Here is an 18,828-nt window from a genome sequence, read left to right as displayed (position 1 = left end):
CAGTGGTTAAGATTCCACCTTCCTAAGCAGAGAGTGTGGGCCTCATACTTGGTTTGGAAACCAAGATCCCACATGCCACAGGATGCAGCCAACAATTTAAAAATGAAGAAATAAGCTGTTAAAAAAGACATCTGCATGAAAACAATATTGTATTTATTTGTATGATATTTGCTTAATTTTTAAATATTTGCTTTATCTTTAAAATTTTATTTATTTACTTTTGCCTGCACTGGGTCTTTGTTGCTGCTCTCTGGCTTTCTCTAGCTACAGCGAGCAGGTGCTACTCTTCGTTCTTCCTTCTCGTTGCCAACACTTTGGTTCAGATCTTCAGCATCTCTTGCTAGAATAAGCCTCTGAAGTGGACTTCCTGCCTCCTACGTCTCCTCTTTCTAAACCCTGTTCCACATCAGCTGCCAGGCAGAGCTTTAAAGATGTTACTCTGGGAGATTTCCAGGACGTCCAGTGGTTAGGACTCTCTACTTTCACTGTCTTGGCCCCAGGTGGAAAAAAAAGTAAAAGTTATTCTGATGAAGTCAGCCTCTCCTCCTACTCAAATCTTTTTTTTTTTTTTAATATTTATTTATCTGGCGGTGTTGGGTCTTTAAATTTTTTTTTTTTACTTTATTTTTAATTGGAGGATAATTGCTTTACAATATTGCATTGGTTTCTGCCATATCTCTGTGCTGGGTCCGAGCTGCACATTTTTGGGATGTTTATTGCAGCATTCAGGACCCAGTCATAAATCTTATATGCTCCCTGCCCTTAAGGTTTTCTAAGACTGAACCTCTGATCAGCTCTCCATCTTCACTTCCTACCAGCCCCATCTCATGCACGAGTACCTCCCACCAGAGCAAACAGCTTGAAGCTCATCGAGTGACATGGTCTCTCATACATTTCTGCCTTTAACGTCTGTTATTTCCCTTTCCTGGAAAACCCCATTATTCCTCGTCAGATTGGCCAGCTTCTACTTGTTTAGCAAGGCTGGTCTAAAGGAGGTGAGGCTTTAGAGCTTTAGAGGCTTTAGGAGCTCTTCTTAACCCCTCTAGAGAGACTGGTGATGCCTACAGCAATTTGTACATGAATCTTTTGTGTGCTACTTGTTTACATGTGCTTTTCTCACACTAGACTATGGTCTTCTTGGGCAAGATATATTTATAATTCATCTTTGTGTGACCATTTCTTACAATAATGCTGGAAACATGGTAGACTCTCTGAAGATGCTTGAATAAGTTTATTAGGGATTTAATTTTCATATCTATTCTTTTTTTAATATAAATTTATTTATTTTAATTGGAGGCTAATTACTTTACAATATTGTATTGGTTTTGCCATACATCAACATGAATCTGCCATGGGTATATACGTGTTCCCCATCCTGAACCCCTCCTCCCACCTCCTTTTCATATCTATTCTTAAAGAAACAGAGAGCATAATTGAAGTCAGCTTGATCTGATAGGAGGAACAAGTCTAGAGCTATGAAGTTCAATACAGAAACACTGGCCACATGTGACTATTGAACACCTGAAATGTGACTAGCCTGAAATGAGATATATTCTAAGTACAAAATACATACACAATTTCAAAGACTTAGTATTAAAAAAAGAATGTAGTGGTGCCCCATTGGCTAAGAATCCCCCTGCCAATGCAGGGGGCGCAAGTTTGGTTCAGTCTCTGGTCTGAGAAGATCCCACATGTGGCAGGGCGACTAAACCTATGCACCACAACTACAGATCCCAAGCTCTAGAGCCTGTGCTCTGCAACCAGAGAAGCCATTGCAATGAGAAGCCCATGTACTGTAACTAGAGAAAGCCCACAGGCAGCCAAACAAAGATCCAACGCAGCCAAAAATAAATAAATACATAATTTTTAAGTTCTTGTTAAAAAAAAGAAATGTAAAATTTCCCATTGATAGTTTTTACATTGATGACCATTTAAACAATAATTTTTTGGATGTATCATGTTAGATAAAATATGTTATTAGAACTAATTTCACCTCTGTCTTTTACTTTTCTAATGTGGCTATGAGAAAATTTAAAACTACACGTAAAGTTTACATTTGTGGCTTGTGTTATAGTTCTGTCAGAAAATGATGTTCCAGAATGCTCATTCTGTGAACAAATATCTCTTGAGCACCAGCTCCAGACAGCTGTTAGTCCAAGTGATGGGAACAGAAGAGTAAAGAAAGTAGATAATGTTCCTGACCACAGGGCGCTTACATCATCATGGAGAGAGGGACACAGAACAGGAGGCAGATGTGTAAACAAGATGGTTTTGGATGGCATAAATAAAGCACTATGAAGAAAGCAAAGAGGGTGGGAGGGCGGTCTTTCAGAGCAGGTGAGGACAGAGGAGGGAGATGAGGCAGGAGGCTGGATGATGGTAGAGACCTGCAATGCGACAGCAATGGCATGTATGCTAAATCACTTCAGTCGTGTCCGACTCTGTGCAACCCCATAGACGGCAGCCCACCAGGCTCCCCCGTCCCTGGGATTCTCCAGGCAAGAACACTGGAGAGTAGGGAGGTGCAAACAGACTTGAGAGATATTTGGAAAGTAACATTAGGAGGACTGTGGTAAGCATGGATATTTGGGATTGGTACTCTTGCCTGGAAACTCCCATGGACGGAGGAGCCTGGTGGGCTGCAATCCATGGGGTCTCGAAGAGTTGGACACGACTTCACTTTCACTTTCACTTTTCACTTTCATGCATTGGAGAAGGAAATGGCAACTCACTCCAGTGTTCTTGCCTGGAGAATCCCAGGGATGGTGGAGCCTGGTGGGCTGCCGTCCATGGGGTCGCACAGAGTCAGGGAGGACTGAAGCAACTTAGCAGCAGCAGCAGCAGCAGAGCAGATGTGGATTCCCAGGATTCTGGATGACCAGGTGAATGGTGGCACCACTGGATGAGATAAGGCTGGAGTGGACTTGAGGCAGATGGGGAATTCCAGTTTGGCCATGTTGAGCATGAGGTGCCTGTGGAAGGCCAGAGGGCAGTGCTGAGGGGAGACGTCAGTGCTAGGAATGATCATTTGGGATCTACTACCACACAGTCGTTAAAACCCAGCACGGATGGGAAAGGAAAGAGAGAAGATGGCGAATGAAGACGACACACAGGTCCAGGTTTTACCGACCAGGGTTCTTCGCCTTGCCTATTCAATAGAAATTGACTAGAGGCCAGACACTCCAGTATTCTTGCCTGGAGAATTCCTTGGACAGAGGAGCCTGACATGCTATAGTCCACAGGGTTGCAAAGAGTCAGACACGACTGAGCGACTAACAACACACCAACAAGAGGCCAAACATTCACTGGGATCTCTCTGCAGCTAGGAGGAGTGGAAACAAACACGGGTTCCCCTTCTTGATCCCTGAGGTGGGGGCTGAGCTTGTTTCTTCTATGGGTAAGGGTAGCAGTATGTCCATGGCTTGGGCCAGAGCTGCGGCTTGGGTGTTTTGCCCACCGCTTAGGTGGTGTATGTGAAACGGGCATGCATAGTATCCTATTTTGCTCCTGACACCCTGTTTTTGTTCCAGGCTCTTCAAAAGTGGCAGATGGGCTTTTCAGACTTTGTATCTTTTGGGTCCAGAATTTGCTCCAACTGCTCATGGTCACAGTTATTTTTAGTCCTATACGGTTTCCCTATATTTTGTTGCTGGAAGAGAGGTGTGTCCAGGTGCAAGCACTGTAGTAAAGGAGGGTCCCAGGTCGTAGCCTGTCACCGAGGGACCACTTTCTAAACTGACTCATACATGAATGCAGGGGGAGGACCCAGGGTAGCTAGAGGGGTTCACAGTACAAGAGAGAAGGCAAGACTGATTCGGCGAGTTTGGGTAGTGATGGAGGGGCTGGGCTGGCCTGGGAGACTGGCTGGAGGAAAGAAGGGGTCTCCGAGGAGATATTTGGTGTTGGGGAGGAGGAAGGAGGCTAAACAGCTGGTAAAGGAGTTGTTGTGGAAGATGGTGATGTCCAGGTCACAGGTAAGGACATCGCTTGGGGAAGCTCTGGATATGTTACAGTTTGGGCCAAGGCTTTATCACGATGACCTCAGAGTTTGAGAAGGCCTCCAAGAAGCAGTGGACGAGGGGATAGGGAGAGCTGGCTTTTGGAAAGTTGAGTGGCCCTGGCTCTGAGCCTCTTTGCCACTCTCTTCTCTCTTCTTTAAAGTGAGCCTCTTCCACACACTGCGGTTGTTATAAGGTCACTAAGTACAGGTGCCTCCCTTGGCTGCCTGAGCTGTTCTCTGAAGCACACTTACCTTCCATTTCCCGTAGCAGAGGAATCCAGGCTCCGTCCCAGGGGGTGCTTTCTGAGGCCGTTCCCTAACACAGTCAAGCAGCCAGGGCAGACTAGGCACAAGGTATTCTCTATAGTGGGCGTCTGTGGGGAAGCCAGTTGTGCACGCTGGCTGGTGGTAAGCCGGCTTCCAGGAACGCGACCTGGAATAAAAATAAATAGGCCTTCTAGTCTCTTCAATCATCGTATTCTTCCGAGTCACAGTTCCAATTTAAAAATGGGCATTGCAGGTGATAGCAGGGGACTGAGAAGTACTGGGCAAGCACTTTGTGTCCATTAACTCCGTGAATCCCACAATCACATTGACGCGGGTGACCTCCGTTTGGAAGAGAAGGGGAAAGACAGAGGTTAAGTTGCTTGATCAAGGTCAACAGCCAGCGAGTGCGTAGCCGGGGTTTAAACCTGGATTCAGACTCGGGGTTCAAATGGGACTCGCTGCCTGGTGCCGGTGGAGAGGTTCCAAGGTTTCGGGATCATTTATCCCTTCCTATCCCGGCCCGAGGGTTCCCCACGTGGACGATCTCGCGGGCTCTTCCCGCTCCGACACCCCCGGGTGTGGCTCCACCCTACTCTGGCCCACAGCTCGGCCCAGAACCGCTCCGGGTCGTCGATGACAAGCTCCCGGCGGCGCCCCGAGCCCGCCTCTCGGGCCGCCACCTTCCCGCGGAGCGCGCGCCTCGGGGGACACCTGTCCCCGGGCAGGGGGCTTTGGCCACTGCTCGGCGCCGCCCCGCGCTCGCGGTGGAGCCCCAGCGCCGCTGGGCGGGAGGACGGCAGGGCGCCTCCCTGGATTGCGCCGCGGCCCTGCGCACCGGGCGACTGCGGGCGGGCGCGCAGAGGGGGCGCTGCTGAGGGCGCGGCACGGGGGGCGCGCGGGCGGGGCGGGCGCGGCGCGGCGCGGGGCGCCTGGAAGGGCACCCGCGAGGGGCGCGGGCGCAGCCGGAAGCTGGGGCGGGGCGCCCGCGCGGGATGCGGTGAAGGGCGAGCGGCGCGGCAGCGGCGATGAGTGCCTCGGCGGCCACGGGGGTCTTCGTGCTGTCCCTCTCGGCCATCCCAGTCACCTACGTCTTCAACCACCTGGCTGCCCAACACGAGTGAGTGGGCGCGCGCAAGCGGCGGGGGTCGGCGCGGCGGGCGCCCTAGCAACTTTTCGGAGGGGGCTGAACCGCCGGGCAGGGCAGAGGCTCGCCGGCCGCCAGGGCTCCCCGCGGCCGGCCGGAGGAGGGGAGGCTCCCGGAGTCCCGCGGGCTGGGGTCTTCGCTCGGGCTGGCATCTTTGACACTCGGGCGCAGTTCTGGGGTCGAGTGCTGTCATTCCAGGTATCGCGCTGCTGGTATCCCAGCCAGGTGTCCAGGGTTACAGGGGTCATTAAGGCAATGCCCCTGCCCTTGAAGAGCCCAGGGACAGGGGTGGGGCTGTTCACACACCAACAGCTAGGAGCCCGGCCGCGCCTCGTTCCTTTCGCATTTCACAGGAACGTTTCCATGTATGGACACACACATACTTTTCATTTCATATTAATTTTAGAAACTGTTGTGAATGACTAGCAGAAATAGCGCGGAATGAACAGGCAAAGGCCTGGGTTCTAGGCCTGGCTTTGGCACTAGGCCTGGCCTCAGTTTTCCGGTCTGTCAAATGGCCTGTATTTGCATCCTATTGTCAGGATGCCATAAGGGTGCCTGTGGAGTATAGGATGGGGAGCCGGGCGAGCAGCAGGGCAGTTCCGTGCTAGAGAAATGGGTGGGGCTGAAGGAGGCCGCAGATGGACTTGGTTCAAAGCCCTGTCTCTCCTGTGAGGGCTCTCTGGCCAAGTAGCCGGCAGCCGCCGGCCTGCTCCAGCGGCGGGAAAGGCGCCAGGCGTCTGAGCCTGCCGATGTTCCTGCTGTCAGCCGAGAGGAGGAAGTAACCTGCGCTGTTTCCCACAGCAGCTGGTGCTAAGGAAATTGCATCAGTGTGTGTGCTGCACCCCCTCTCCAGACCTTCAAGCTGCGGAGAAGTGTCTGCCCACGGGGCGGTGACTTCCTCCTCACTCGTTCCGGGGGGCTGAGGGCCTTATCCAGATTGCACCCATCTACGGGGGTGCTCTCTGGGCATGGGGAGTGACTGCCTTTGGTCTGACCCAGTCTTGGGGCACGACTCCTGGAAGAAGCATCTCTGGGCAGGGGATGTCAGATCTGTCAATACAGTGCATGGGGGACTCTGCCCTCCTGAAATGGCATTATGGGCAGCTCAACAAAAATTTATTGAGGACACACTGTATGCTTGGCACAGTCCCAGGTGCTGGGGAACTAGCTATCAAGAAACCACAAGAGATCTGGGAGGTTGTTGTTGAGACAGGAATCAACACATAAAATGGGGCGATTTGAGAGAGTGACTGGGGGACTGGGGATCAGGGAAGCCTTCTTGGAGGAGGTGACATGAGCTGCAGGAGATGGCTCCAGGAAGATCTAGGGACAGAGCCTTCCAGGTAGGGGATCAGGGAGCAGTGTAGGGAGAGGGACGCGGCTTGGGGAGGGGATCTTTGGGAGGGAGGGTCACGCAGCTTATGGAAGGATCATGTGGCATGGAGAGGATCTGAGGGTGACTCTGAGATTTTGATCTCAGCTCCTGGGAAGGGGGTGGTTGCTTTACTGGACACATCCTGAACTGTGTGCTGCTGTGTGTTGCTGAGCACATTGCTGAGCCCTGTGGGGGTTCTGAAAAACTGGTTCCAGCCATTCTTCCTGTCCTGCAGATTAAAATCCCAGTAGCCTTTGACTCCTCCCTCTTCTTCCTCCACTCCTTCCGTCCCACCCTCCCACTGTCCTTCCCCATCAGTCCTGAGGCTGGGCTACCATCTGTTTCCTCTTTCCTGTTCCCCCCACCCCACCAGCGGTACTGGCCCTCTCTCGCAAAGCCTCCCAGGGAGTTTCCTTCTCCACTGCCCTGTGCATGTCTGCCTCAGTCCTCCAGCCCAGCCCAGTCAGCCGTGCTGGTGCTTCAGCCGCACTGGACTGTTCTGTGCCCCTGCGCTAAGTCCCTTCAGTTGTGTCTGACTCTTTGAGACCCCATGGACTGTAGCCAGCCAGGGTCCTCTGTCCATGGGATATTCCAGGCAAGAATACTGCAGTGGGTTGCTGTGCCCTCCTCCAGGTGATCTTCCTGACCCAGAGATCAAACCGAGTCTCATTGCATTGGCAGGTGGGTTCTTTACCACTAGCGCCACCTGGTTCTGAGCCCCGGATACTCCTTAATCCCCCACCTCCTTGCTGCTGCTCACACTGTTCACTGGGACTGGGACACCTTCCTTCCTGTCGCTGATGGTTGAAGCCACACCGGGACTTTATAACCTGGAGTAAAATGCCACCTCCACCTCTTCCAGACTCCCCCCCAAGCAAGGGAGTCTCTGTTCCGTCTCTCCCTCCTCTGAACCCCTGTTGGGCTGGTTGTGCTTTTTCCACAAGAGTTACTTCCCTGTGGTCAGAATTTACCTTCTCAGGCCATGGCTCCCCTTAGCATTGTCCTGCCCAGTGCAGGGCGGAGAGGGGTGGGGGTGGGGGGCTTGTGCCTAGCAGGCATCCCATTCAGTTTGCATTAGTTGAATTAGCTGAAGCTTCTTTCCCACCAGACTTTTTACAAAAGCCTGAAGAATAGAAAAAGCCACTTAAGTTGAGGCATCAGGAAAAGACTTGAGTTCTCTCTCTCTATCTCATAGACACACATACATACACAACTCATACTCACCCACACATGATCCCTTTCAGTAGCCATCTATTCATGTAAGGGCATCAGAAACTCTCCCCTTGCTCCCTAGCCTCATCCCCAAACACACACATTACAATACTAACAGCTTTTCCCCCCTCATATTAGTGGCAGCCCTTACCCCTCCCCCCACCTCCAGGTCCCTGCTGGACCCATTTCTCCCTGTTCTGAGCAGGTCCTGCACTTGGCTGTCACTGGGAGATGCAGATGCTCTGTTGCCCCAGTTACTCTTCATCCTTTGCTCCTCCCCTAGAGGTGGAGAGTGGGAGCAGACACCATGAAGCAGTTTATACTGTTCTCTAGTCCAGAAGAGCACCAGCTGTGTGATGGTGCTGGCTGTGAGCCGGGTCCTTGATGGGAACAGGGATGGGAGTTGTCTCCTGGCCCCTGCCACAGTCAGGCTGTGATGAAAACTTCTGTTAGCCTACACGTGCGTGTGTGCGTGTGTGCTGAGTTGCTTCAGTAGTGTTCGACTCTTTGTGACCCCATGGATTGTAGCCTGTCAGGGCCTCTGTCCAAGGAATTCTCAGGCAAGAATACTGCAATGGGTAGCCATTCCCTTTTCCAGGGGATCTTCCTGACCCTTCAGCCTACACAGCACCTTAACCTCTTCTCTGTTCACAGGATGCTTCTGCCCAGCAGTGTGTTCCTGACTCATATTAGTTGCCTCTTTCATCGTCTCCTCCTTTGGCTTATCCTACAGGAGGAGCCTGGAGCATCCATTGATGTGTGGCACTAGAAACCTCCTATTTCAGTCTCTGAAATAGGAGGACACCGACATGGTCGTCTTCATTTTTATCATAGAACTATGACCTCCATTCACCATGCATCCTTCTATTCATCTACCCACAATCCATGTATTCACTATCCACTATCCATTATCTAACCATCCATCTGTCATCCATTCATCTATCATTCTTCATCCATCCATTAATTCACCATCCACCACCAATCATCTGTCATGCATGCATCTATCCATCCAAACATCCATTCATCCCTCCACCCATCCATCCATCATTCACCATCCATCCATCCATAATCCATTCATTCATCTTCCACTATCCATTACCTAACCATCCATCTGTCATCCATCCATTCATCCACCATCAATCATCTGTCATCCATCCATCTATCCATCCATCATTCATCATCTATCCATTCATCTGTCCATTCATCCACTATCCATCATGTCATCCATCCATCTATCCATCCAAACATCCATTCATCCATCATCCATGCATTTCTCCTTCCTTTCTTTCTCTCCCTTTCCTTCCCTCCCTCACTTATCCATCAGTTCCTGAAAATCTTAAAAGAGGTCCCCAGGCAGACTTTCTGTGCATACTCACCCAGGCATCTTGAAAAAATTAACCTATTCCCATACCCCACACCTGAAGTATTCTGAATCTGTAGGTCTGAGGTGGCATTTGAAAGTCTGGGTGCTGCTGATTCCCAGAAACCACTCCTTGACTCTTAAGTGGGGCCTGGGGCCAGGTGCACAGGATACAGCCTGGGCCACTCTCCTTGGGGTTCATCTACCTGCACACAGATGGGTCACTGCCTCTCTGACATTAGGAGCAGATTTCTGACTGCTGCCTGCACCCATTCCAACTGTAGAGTGTGGAGTGAACTTCAGCATGAGTTTTTCCTTCAGCTATTAGTAGGTGTTGTTGGGCTGTGAAGGGTACATTCCAGAAGTCCCGGGGACATACAGCAAAGGTTATCCAGACATCCTCTGTGATGGTGTGGAAGGGTCTTGGCTAAGGGGTGGTTCTAGAGCAGTTCTTGAGGATTACGGAGGAGGCCCTAGTGTAAGCAGGCCCTGGGAATGGGCTGGGCAGTGCTTCGTCTAGAACTGGATGCCCTGTTGGTGTGGAGGTATGAGAGACAAAATACCTCTTAGGACTGGAGGTGACCTCTGGGTTAGAGAGCTTAGCCCACTGAGATAGGTCCTCCTGTGTAGACAAGGGTCTCTCTATTTCATCCACAGTGACTGGCTTATAGGGATATGCAATGCATTTTTCCTTAATATGTTTTCTTTTAAAGATTTTTTGATGTGGACCATTTTAAAAGACTTTATTGAATTTGTTACAATATTGCTTCTGTTTTATGTTTTGATTGTTTGGCCTCTAGGCATGTGGGAATCTTAGCTCCCCAATCAGAGATTGAACCAACACCCCTTGCATTGGAAAGCGAAGTCCCAACCACTGAACCACCAGGGAAGTCCCTCAATGTGTCTTAATTAACTAAAAAACAGATGATGCAATGACATGACTTTCCTAAGGCCCACAGGCAGGGGCAGAGTAGGTACCAGCTTCCTGGTCCCTCGACTGCTCACTGCAGCAAGCCTTGTGCCCTTGTTCTGTCCTGTCGAGGAGCAGCTTTGTTTGTTCCCTGTCCCCCTGGGCCATGCCTTTTCCCAGGAGGAAGTCCAGGGCTATGCCCAGCCTAGCTCACCTTGGCTTCCTGGGTGTGGGGGTGCTGGCTTCATTCAGGCCTTGGGCCCAGCCCCAGCTCTTCTCCCCTTGGGTTGGCCTGGTCCTCTGGTCCCTTTGATTATACACACAGCCTGGGGCCCTTCTTCCTTAGAAGGTGATGTAATTGTTGTGACTCCTGCATGCTCCCTGGAGCTCAGTGTGAAGGTTTCCAGCCAGCCCTGTGGAAGGAGGCAGATTCAGTGCTTAGGGCTGTCGGACATCAGGCACGGGGCTTGGAGAAGCAGGTGGACAATGGCAGATGGACAGTGGTAGAGGGCACTCAGACACGTCATTCACCCAGGTGGGTGGGATGACCAGAGAGTGAGGGCCTGGTAGCTCTGGTCCTGGTCCCTGAAAGTCACAGGTGGCCCAGAGGGGCCCAAGCTCCGTGGACAGACTTCATGAACACCACAGTGCCTGGGCTGTAGGCAGAAGCTGCACTGGGAGAGAATGCATTCAATAGCCAGGAAATTCCATGCACCCGTGTGTTTATATTGATAAGTGACCACCTCCCTGTTCTGGTCATTGCAGTTCCTGGACGATTGTAGGGGCTGCTGCTGTTGTCCTGCTCCTGGTGGCCCTGCTGGCTCGTGTCCTGGTCAAAAGAAAACCCCCTCGGGACCCACTGTTCTATGGTATGTCTCTGTGGGAGGGGGCCCTTTGTGTCCACCTCAGAGCACAACATGTGAGCCTCTGTCTGTTTTCCATTGTGGCTGTGAATACTCTGAGCCAACTGGTAAGGTGATGCGAAGTGCAAGAGTATTTCCATAAGACACAGCCCTGCCTCCCTCTAAGTGAAGGACTCTGACTAGCAGTGGACCCCACCCTGTCCCAGCTGGGACCCAGGCAGGACACCCCTCTGTTCCTCGCCTCTGCCTGGAGCCATGCTCTGACCTCTGACCCCGGCTCTTGTACCAGCTCCTTCGTGGCTTTCAGCCTTCAGCCAGCTATTTGCAGCCCCTTCCATTTGGCTTTGAGCTTAGCTGTCCGGTGCCTCAGTATGCACATTTGTACAATGAGGAAAATAATAGTACTTGCTGTGGAGGGTTGGTACAAAGATTACATAAGATACCGTTTGTAAAGTACTTGAACCACTGGCTGGCAAATACACATGTATCTTCAATGAAAACACCACTGATTGAGCACCTGTGGTGTGCCTAGTATGACTCTGAGCACATTAGCAGTATCATTTTCGTTAATCCTCACAACAAACAGGGCTTTCCTAGTGGCTCGTATGGTAAAGAATCTGCCTGCAATGCAGGAGACCTGGGTTTGATCCCTGGATCGGGAAGATCCTCTGGAGAAAGGAATGGCTATCTACTCCAGTATGCTGGCCTGGAGAATTCCATGGACAGAGGAGCCTGGCAGATACAGTCCATGAGATCACAAAAAGTCAGACACTGAGCGACTGACACTTTCACTTTCTTTCTTTCACAACAATATCCTCCCTGCACACATGAAGAATCTGGCTCAGAGGTGCTTAGAAATGGGGTCAAGGTTACAGCCAATGAGACAGCATTGATGACCCAGATTTCTCCCAGTTTGCATATAAAAAATTCTGAAGCTTAGAGAAATGAAACTTACCTAAGCCCTGACAGTCAGTCAGCCGATGAGCTGGGCCTGTCTGAATCCACGTCCTCTTTCTGCCTCCAGTCCCCCTGCCGCTGGTCTGGCCTCTGCCCACGTTTGCAGACTGGCCTCCTGCTGCCGGCTTCCTTCCCCTTCCTCCGTGCTCCGTGGAGCCCTCGCTCAGCTGCACTCGTGCTTCTCCAGGCTCCTCAGGGCTGAGTACCCTCCTCTCCCTCAGCCCTCTGTCCTCATGTCAGTCAGTGCAGCCCCGACTGGAGGGCAGGGACTATCCTTGTCATCAGTGACCCAGAGCCTGACCCTGCTGTTGGCATCAGCGATTGTCGGTAGAACAGCCGAATGATCAGTTGCTGAAGGCTTCCTCTTCTGGGAGACACGCAACGGCTGATCACCTAATGGCTCATCACTGTCAGCGAGATCTGGACCAAAGGCCTACACAGAGGCATGGGGAGGCAGGGCACGTGTGGGCCTCCTGCTCTTCCGGGGAAAGTGTAGACACTGCACTCCTGGTTGCCGACTTGGGGCAAGGCCGACTTCCCTGCTCTGCTCTGTGAGTTAACCTTGCCCACCTTCCTGGGCATTTTCTTGTTTCACACCTGTTTTTATATTCACCATTAAAGTTTTTAAAAAAAATTTCTTTCTTTTGGGGTGTGCCATGCAGCATGCGGGATCTTAGTTCCTCGACCAGAGATGGAACCCATGGCTCCTGCATTGGGAGCACAGAGTCTTAACCACTGGACCCCCAGGGAAGTCCCACCAGCAGATTTTTTTACCATCCATGCCCATCACACAGTTTGATGCTGACTTGTTATGATTTGAACAGAGAGCTTTATTGACAAACCGCCACATGGTAAATTTGATCGCTCACTGTTTAAAAAGTATTATTCCTTAGCTGGTAGTTTTCAGCTGGTAGTTGTTGCTGGTAGTTTTCAGCCCACTGAGGAGCTTCTCACAGCCTTAGTGAGATTCTCTAAGATGCTGTGGCTTTCCCTCTTTAATATTCAATGGTTCCACCTCACATCCAGTTTTCTAAAAATCACTAGCCTTCCTTCCTAAAACAACCGTTACTTTCACATCAGTCACTGTTTGTCTGTAGGATCTCCAGTGTGGGGTAAGGCAAGCACATTGGATGCACTATGAGTCGGGCCACCTGGTAACCATTGATGTGAATGATCTCTTTTGAGTCAATGGTCACCTCTGTGCTTCCTGGGCCACAGGGGAACGGTTTCGTTCCTGCTGCCCAGCTGGAATGCAGATGTGGCCTTGGCAGCCACATGTAGGAAGTGGAGGAGGGGAGTCAGGCAGCCTAGTAGAATCCCCTGGGACCTTGTTATGCGCTCCTCCCAGTGGGTGTCCTGTTGCAGGTTCATGACACTGGCGGGCGGCTCCAGCTGTGTGCACGGGAGGTACGTTCTGTGAGTCCGTGTTGACAGCATCTATAGAGTCTTCTGGAAAACATGACAAGAAATCATTACTGGGGACTTCCCCAGTGGTCCAGTGGCTAACACTCTGAGTTCCCACTTCAGGGGTCCCGGGGTTCAATCCCTGGCTGGGGAACTAGAATCTCACATGCCTCAGCTAAGACCTAGCACAGCCGAATAAATAAAATTAAAAGTAAAAAAGAAATCATTACTGGTGGACGCCAAGCTCTTAGGCTTTGCCCCATGAGCTGCGGCTTTCTGAACTGTTGCTTTCTCTGCTCTAGTGTACGCTGTGTTCGGATTTACCAGCGTCGTAAACCTCATCATAGGACTGGAACAAGATGGGATCATCGACGGGTTCATGACACACTACCTGAGAGAGGTACGGGGGCGCTTAGCCATCACGCGCACCGAAGAGTCGGCGACTCAACAGTATTGCTCTAGCTGGAAATCCTTTCGTGTCATGTAAGAAGGCACGACACGTGGTATTTCATTGACTGCCGTGGACGCAGGACACTCAGTTATGTGGAAAGTGAAGCGGAAAGTTAGGACTAGATTGTGGGAGGCAGCTGTCCTTAGTGTTGGGTCTTACAACTCTATCTTCACACCAGACTCACCACCTTCCTCCTCTACTTGTGTTTAAAATAAGTGGGGTACTTTGAGGCTTCTCAGGTGGCGCTAGTGGTAAAAAATCCAGCTGCCAACGCAGAAGATGTAAAAGACGAGGGTTCAATGCCTGAGTGGGGAAGATCCCCTGGCAGAGTAAATGGCAACCCACTCCAGTATTCTTACCTGGAGAATCCCATGGACAGAGGAGCCTACAGTCCATGAGGTTGCAAAGAGTCGGACACGACTGAAGTGACTTAGTACCAGCAGCAGCAGACGTCTTTAAATGAATTCGGTATCTGTGTATCTGTTGTTATCAATGCATTACTCCTTAAGAAAGCCCAAGTCAGTCAGTCTTAAATGTGTAAACTGCCAAGCACGGAGTCAGTTAATAAAGCCATTTGATTGTGATGATGAATACACGCTCTGCCCCTCATCACAGCATTATCAATCTACCTGGCACTTGGCAGAGCTGGTCCTCTTTCCTTATTTGATGGTGTGATAAATCTAGCCCCAGAGAGGTTAAGTAACATACTCCAGGTCACATAGGAAATAAGGAGCAGTGTAGTCATCATTCATGTGTCAGGTAATGGGGAGCTTTGAATGCAAGCCAAGGGAGTTTGGGTTTTGTCCCTTGTGTGAGGGAAGATGTTAAGTAAGGGGACAATGCAATCAGCTCAGAGAAGGATGGGCTTGAACGGAAGGGTCAATGCTGTGAGCTAGGACACCAGCCAGGAGGTGTCCTGCAGGGCCAGTGAGGGCATGAAGGTGACCCAGATGGAGGCCAAGCATGAACTACCGTAGAGAGGAGGGAAGAACTTCAGAGAATTTGAGCGGCTGGAATGAGTAGGTCTCAGGGATGAGCTGGGGGCAATGGGGAAAATAAGGGCTAAGATGCTATCCTGACTCTGGGAGCACTTAAGGGGGCCCTCCGTGATGCTTCCCTAGCTTAAAAAATTTTTTTTTAATTTAATTTTGGTTGTGCTGGGTCTTCTTTGCTGCACAGGCTTTTCTCTAGTTGCAGAGAGCTGGGGCTACTCTCTAGTTGTGGCAGCACCTGGGCGTCTCATTATGGGGTCTTCTCTTGTTGTGGAGCATGGCCTCTAGGGCTTCAGTTGTTGCAGCTCCCGGGCTCCAGAGCACAGGCTCAGTAGTTGTGGCGCACAGGCTTAGCTGTCCCTTGGCATGTGGGATCTTCCTGGACCAGGGATGGAACCCGTGTCTCCTGCATTGGCAGGTGGCTTTTTTTTTTTTTTTTACTACTGAGCCATGAGGGAAGCCCTGCCCTAGTCTTTTTAAAAAATGGCAATGGCAGTGGATGACACACGTTTTCCAGATAGACTTGGGGGTGGAGGGACTCCAAGGAGAACAGACAGTGTGGGCAGAGGCTTTGAGATGAGAAACAGCACGGGGCTCCCCACTGCCAGGCAGGGATGATGCTGAGTTCATCTGGGGATGTGAGGAGTTTCAGATGGGTAAAGGACATCCTGGCAGGTGGCCCAGCAGGCAAGGCTTTGTAGGTGTTGAGCTCGGGGAAGAGATACAGGGACCATCTCAGGACAGTTGGCACCTGAAGGTCTGAGAAGAGAGGAGAAGGTAGAGAGGAGGGCCGAGGGTGGAACTTTGGAGACCTTGGCCAGAAGATCAGGAGCCTCTGAAGTGGCGTGGGAGGGGGCAGGCACAAACACAGGAGGGCTTCCCAGGTAGTCCAGTGGTCAAGAATCTGACTACCAATGCAGGGGATGCAGGTTTGATCCCTGGTCTGGAAAGATTCCACATGCTGTGGGGCAACAAAGCCTGTGCGCCACTACTGAGCCCGTGCTCTAGAACCTGCGGGGTATAACTACTGACTCCTTGTGCTCGAGCTACTGAGCCTGCACGCCCTAGAACCTGTGCTCCACAGCAAGAGAAGCCACCACAAAGAGAAGGGGTGTGGGGAATCGGCAGGAGAGGAGAAAGGTGGGACGACCACGTAGGAAAGGTCCAGTGAGGGCTGCCGAGGGCTCGAATGAAGCTGTGATGAGAAGGAGTACTGCCTGGGGTTGACATCATAGAGACAGATCAATGGGACCTGCCAGCAGACTGCGTAAGAGAAGGAGGAGTGAACAATGACCCTGTGGTTCTGACCTGGGCAAGCTGAGTGGCGTCTCCATGAACATAAGCCAAGTGGGACTTGGTTGAGGGGAGAAGGTGATGAGTTAAAGGAGGTGAGGTGGGCTTGAAGGGTCCCTGGACCCATCCAGTGGAAGATGCTCAGCAAGCCAACAGGTGAGGCCAGCATGGCTGAGAGAACCAGATGTGTAGGCATGCATGATGAAAACCATGAACTTGGATGGACTTCCCTGGCGGTCCTGTGGCTAAGACTCCATGCTTTCACTGCCAGGGGCCCAGGTTCCATCCCTGGTAGGGGAACTAAGATCCCACTTGCCACGTGGGATGGCCAAAACCCAACCCCCCCCTGCCCCCTGCCAAAACAACATGACCTTGGATGGTATTATTCAATCAAAGCACGTCAGAGAGAAAAGATGTGGGCTGGGTGTGAGTATTAAAGTCTGACTTGTATGTTGTTTCCTCCCTCCCCCCGCCCCACCCCCTGCCCTGTGATGATCACATGATTTGCGTGAGGCAAGATGACAGGCAGTCCTTGCCCCAGGGAAGCACAGAAAACCCCCTGCTTGGTTGGCTGATTGACGGGCTGGTTGATCTGCACTCTTCCTTGTTGTGGAAAGGTCTTAAGGCATCTTAGGAAGACATCTGAAACAAGGCAGGAGAGCACAGATGTGGGAGAAGGGAAGACAGGAGAGTGGGAGGAGCCAGAATGACACGAAACACCCAGGCAGGTTCGACAGTGACTTTCTAGTAGTGGCCTGCAAATGTAAAGGACCTGGGACAAGGAAATGTATTAATGGCTCATCGTATAACCTGTGTTTATAAAACAAAAAATTTCTTGGAAGTATATTTCTTCTTTCTGTTGTTTAGTTGCCCAGTCATATCCAACTCTTTTGTGACTCCCATGGACTGTAGCCCACCAGGTTCCTCTGTCCATGAAATTCTCTAGGCAAGACTACTAAAGTGGATTTCCATTCCCTTCTCAGGGAATCTTCCTGACCCAGGGATCTAACCTGTATCTCCTGCATTGGCAGGTGGATTCTTTACCCATGAGGCACCTGGGAAGCCCACAGCTCTTTTTGGTAGTACGGTTTCTTCTAGGAATTAGCCATGTGACCTTAGGCAGGTCAGGTAACCTCTTGGAACCTCTGTTTGCTCATCTAAAAATGGGGTCACTTCTATCTATCCCGTGGTGCTGCTCGGAAGGTTGAATGAGGGGCAGGGTGTGAAGCCCGTCCATGCCTGCATAGGGGATAGTGGCGGGGGAAAGCCCTGCCTTCCTTACACACAGCCCAGCACGCCTCTGGGTCAGCATGAATTTTGAAGGTCAGCCAAGTGACTGTGGTCAGCAGGGTCTCCCCTGGCCACCCTGCCTGGCCAGAGATAAACACCTTTAGTCACAGACTGGACTTGGCCTCACTGAGTTCACCACAAGGGCAGGACTGCTTGTGATACCATTTGTTTTGCATCACTGTACACACCTGTGTGGGCTTCCCAGATGGCAGTAGAGGATCCACCTGTCAGTGCAGGAGATGTGGGTTCGATCGCTGGGTCAGGAACATCTCCTAGAGAGGGGGATAGCTACTCACTCCAGTATTCTTGCCTGGAGAACCCCATGGACGGAGGAGCCTGGTAGGCTACAGTCCATGGGGTCACAAAGAGTCAGACATGACTTAGTGACTGAACAACAATACACCTATGTAGACAGGCACAGACTCATTCCACCTGCTGTGGCAGACCCTAGTTTCGGCGGCTCCAGGGTACTTGTATATTTTCATGGTTGTTGTTCAGTCACTAAGTCATGTCCGACTCTTTGTGACCCAGTGGACTATACCCCGCCAGGCTTCCCTGTCCTGTATATTTGTATACATATATATGTATATAAAACATGTATATTTTCATGTTCCTACCAGTTTTGTAATTGTCTCGGATTCCGAATAGTTTCACTTCAGCGGACGAACACGTGAGTTCTGCTGTTTTAGTTTACATGCAATACTGGTCTGGTATTTTGCTTTGAAATGTTTGAGTTTTATTTACAGTGGACTTCTTATGCTTTCCTCAGGGTGAACCGTATCTGAACACGGCCTATGGACATATGATCTGCTACTGGGATGGCTCTGCTCATTATCTGATGTATCTGGTGATGGTGGCAGCCATAGCCTGGGAGTAAGTCAGCTAACCTGGTGGGTGTGCCTGGGTCACCTTAGCAACTGATAGGCGAGTGTGTAAGGAACAGGGATGTACAGAGGCAGATACATAGAGAGAGGCAGATACATAGAGGGGGGCACACGGACATGAGTACAGGCTCTGTGGACCCAAGTGAGACATGGCTGTTTTTCTTTGTATCACTTACTCCCTTTTGAACATACGCCTTTGGACTGCCCCTCTGGCTTCCCTGGTCGCTCAAATGGTAAAGGATTTACCTGCAATGCAGGAGACCCATGTTCGATCCCTGGGTCAGGAAGATCCCCTGGAGGAGGGAATAGCTTCCCACTCCAGTATTCTTGCCTGGGACATTCCATGGACAGAGGAGCCTGGTAGGCTACAATCTGTGGGGTTGCAAGGAGTCGGATATGACTGAGTAACTAACACACTTTTTT

General features: G+C 51.0%; 1 protein-coding gene across 5 annotated transcripts in view; it reads left to right on the top strand.

The window, feature by feature from the left end:
- The first annotated feature begins 5,176 nt into the window (after nucleotides 1-5,176).
- TM6SF1 (transmembrane 6 superfamily member 1) overlaps nucleotides 5,177-18,828 on the top strand; it is a 55,589-nt gene continuing 41,937 nt past the window's right edge. The window contains exons 1-4 of one of the 5 annotated variants that reach the window (XM_019983277.2): nucleotides 5,177-5,384; nucleotides 11,037-11,140; nucleotides 13,798-13,895; nucleotides 18,291-18,394. In XM_019983277.2, coding sequence (XP_019838836.1) covers nucleotides 5,293-5,384; nucleotides 11,037-11,140; nucleotides 13,798-13,895; nucleotides 18,291-18,394 — 398 coding nt within the window. In that variant the 5' untranslated portion in view covers nucleotides 5,177-5,292. Of the gene's footprint in view, nucleotides 5,385-11,036; nucleotides 11,141-12,501; nucleotides 12,638-13,797; nucleotides 13,896-18,290; nucleotides 18,395-18,828 lie in introns of those variants that run through there. The other 4 variants (XM_019983280.2, XM_019983276.2, XM_070775231.1 and 1 more) reach the window with 4 other exon arrangements.

Source organism: Bos indicus, chromosome 21, assembly GCF_029378745.1.
Source record: "Bos indicus isolate NIAB-ARS_2022 breed Sahiwal x Tharparkar chromosome 21, NIAB-ARS_B.indTharparkar_mat_pri_1.0, whole genome shotgun sequence".
NCBI classification, from domain to species: Eukaryota; Metazoa; Chordata; class Mammalia; order Artiodactyla; family Bovidae; genus Bos; species Bos indicus.
The sequence above is the reverse complement of the archived record's forward strand: the minus strand, read 5'-3'. Positions and strand labels throughout refer to the sequence as shown.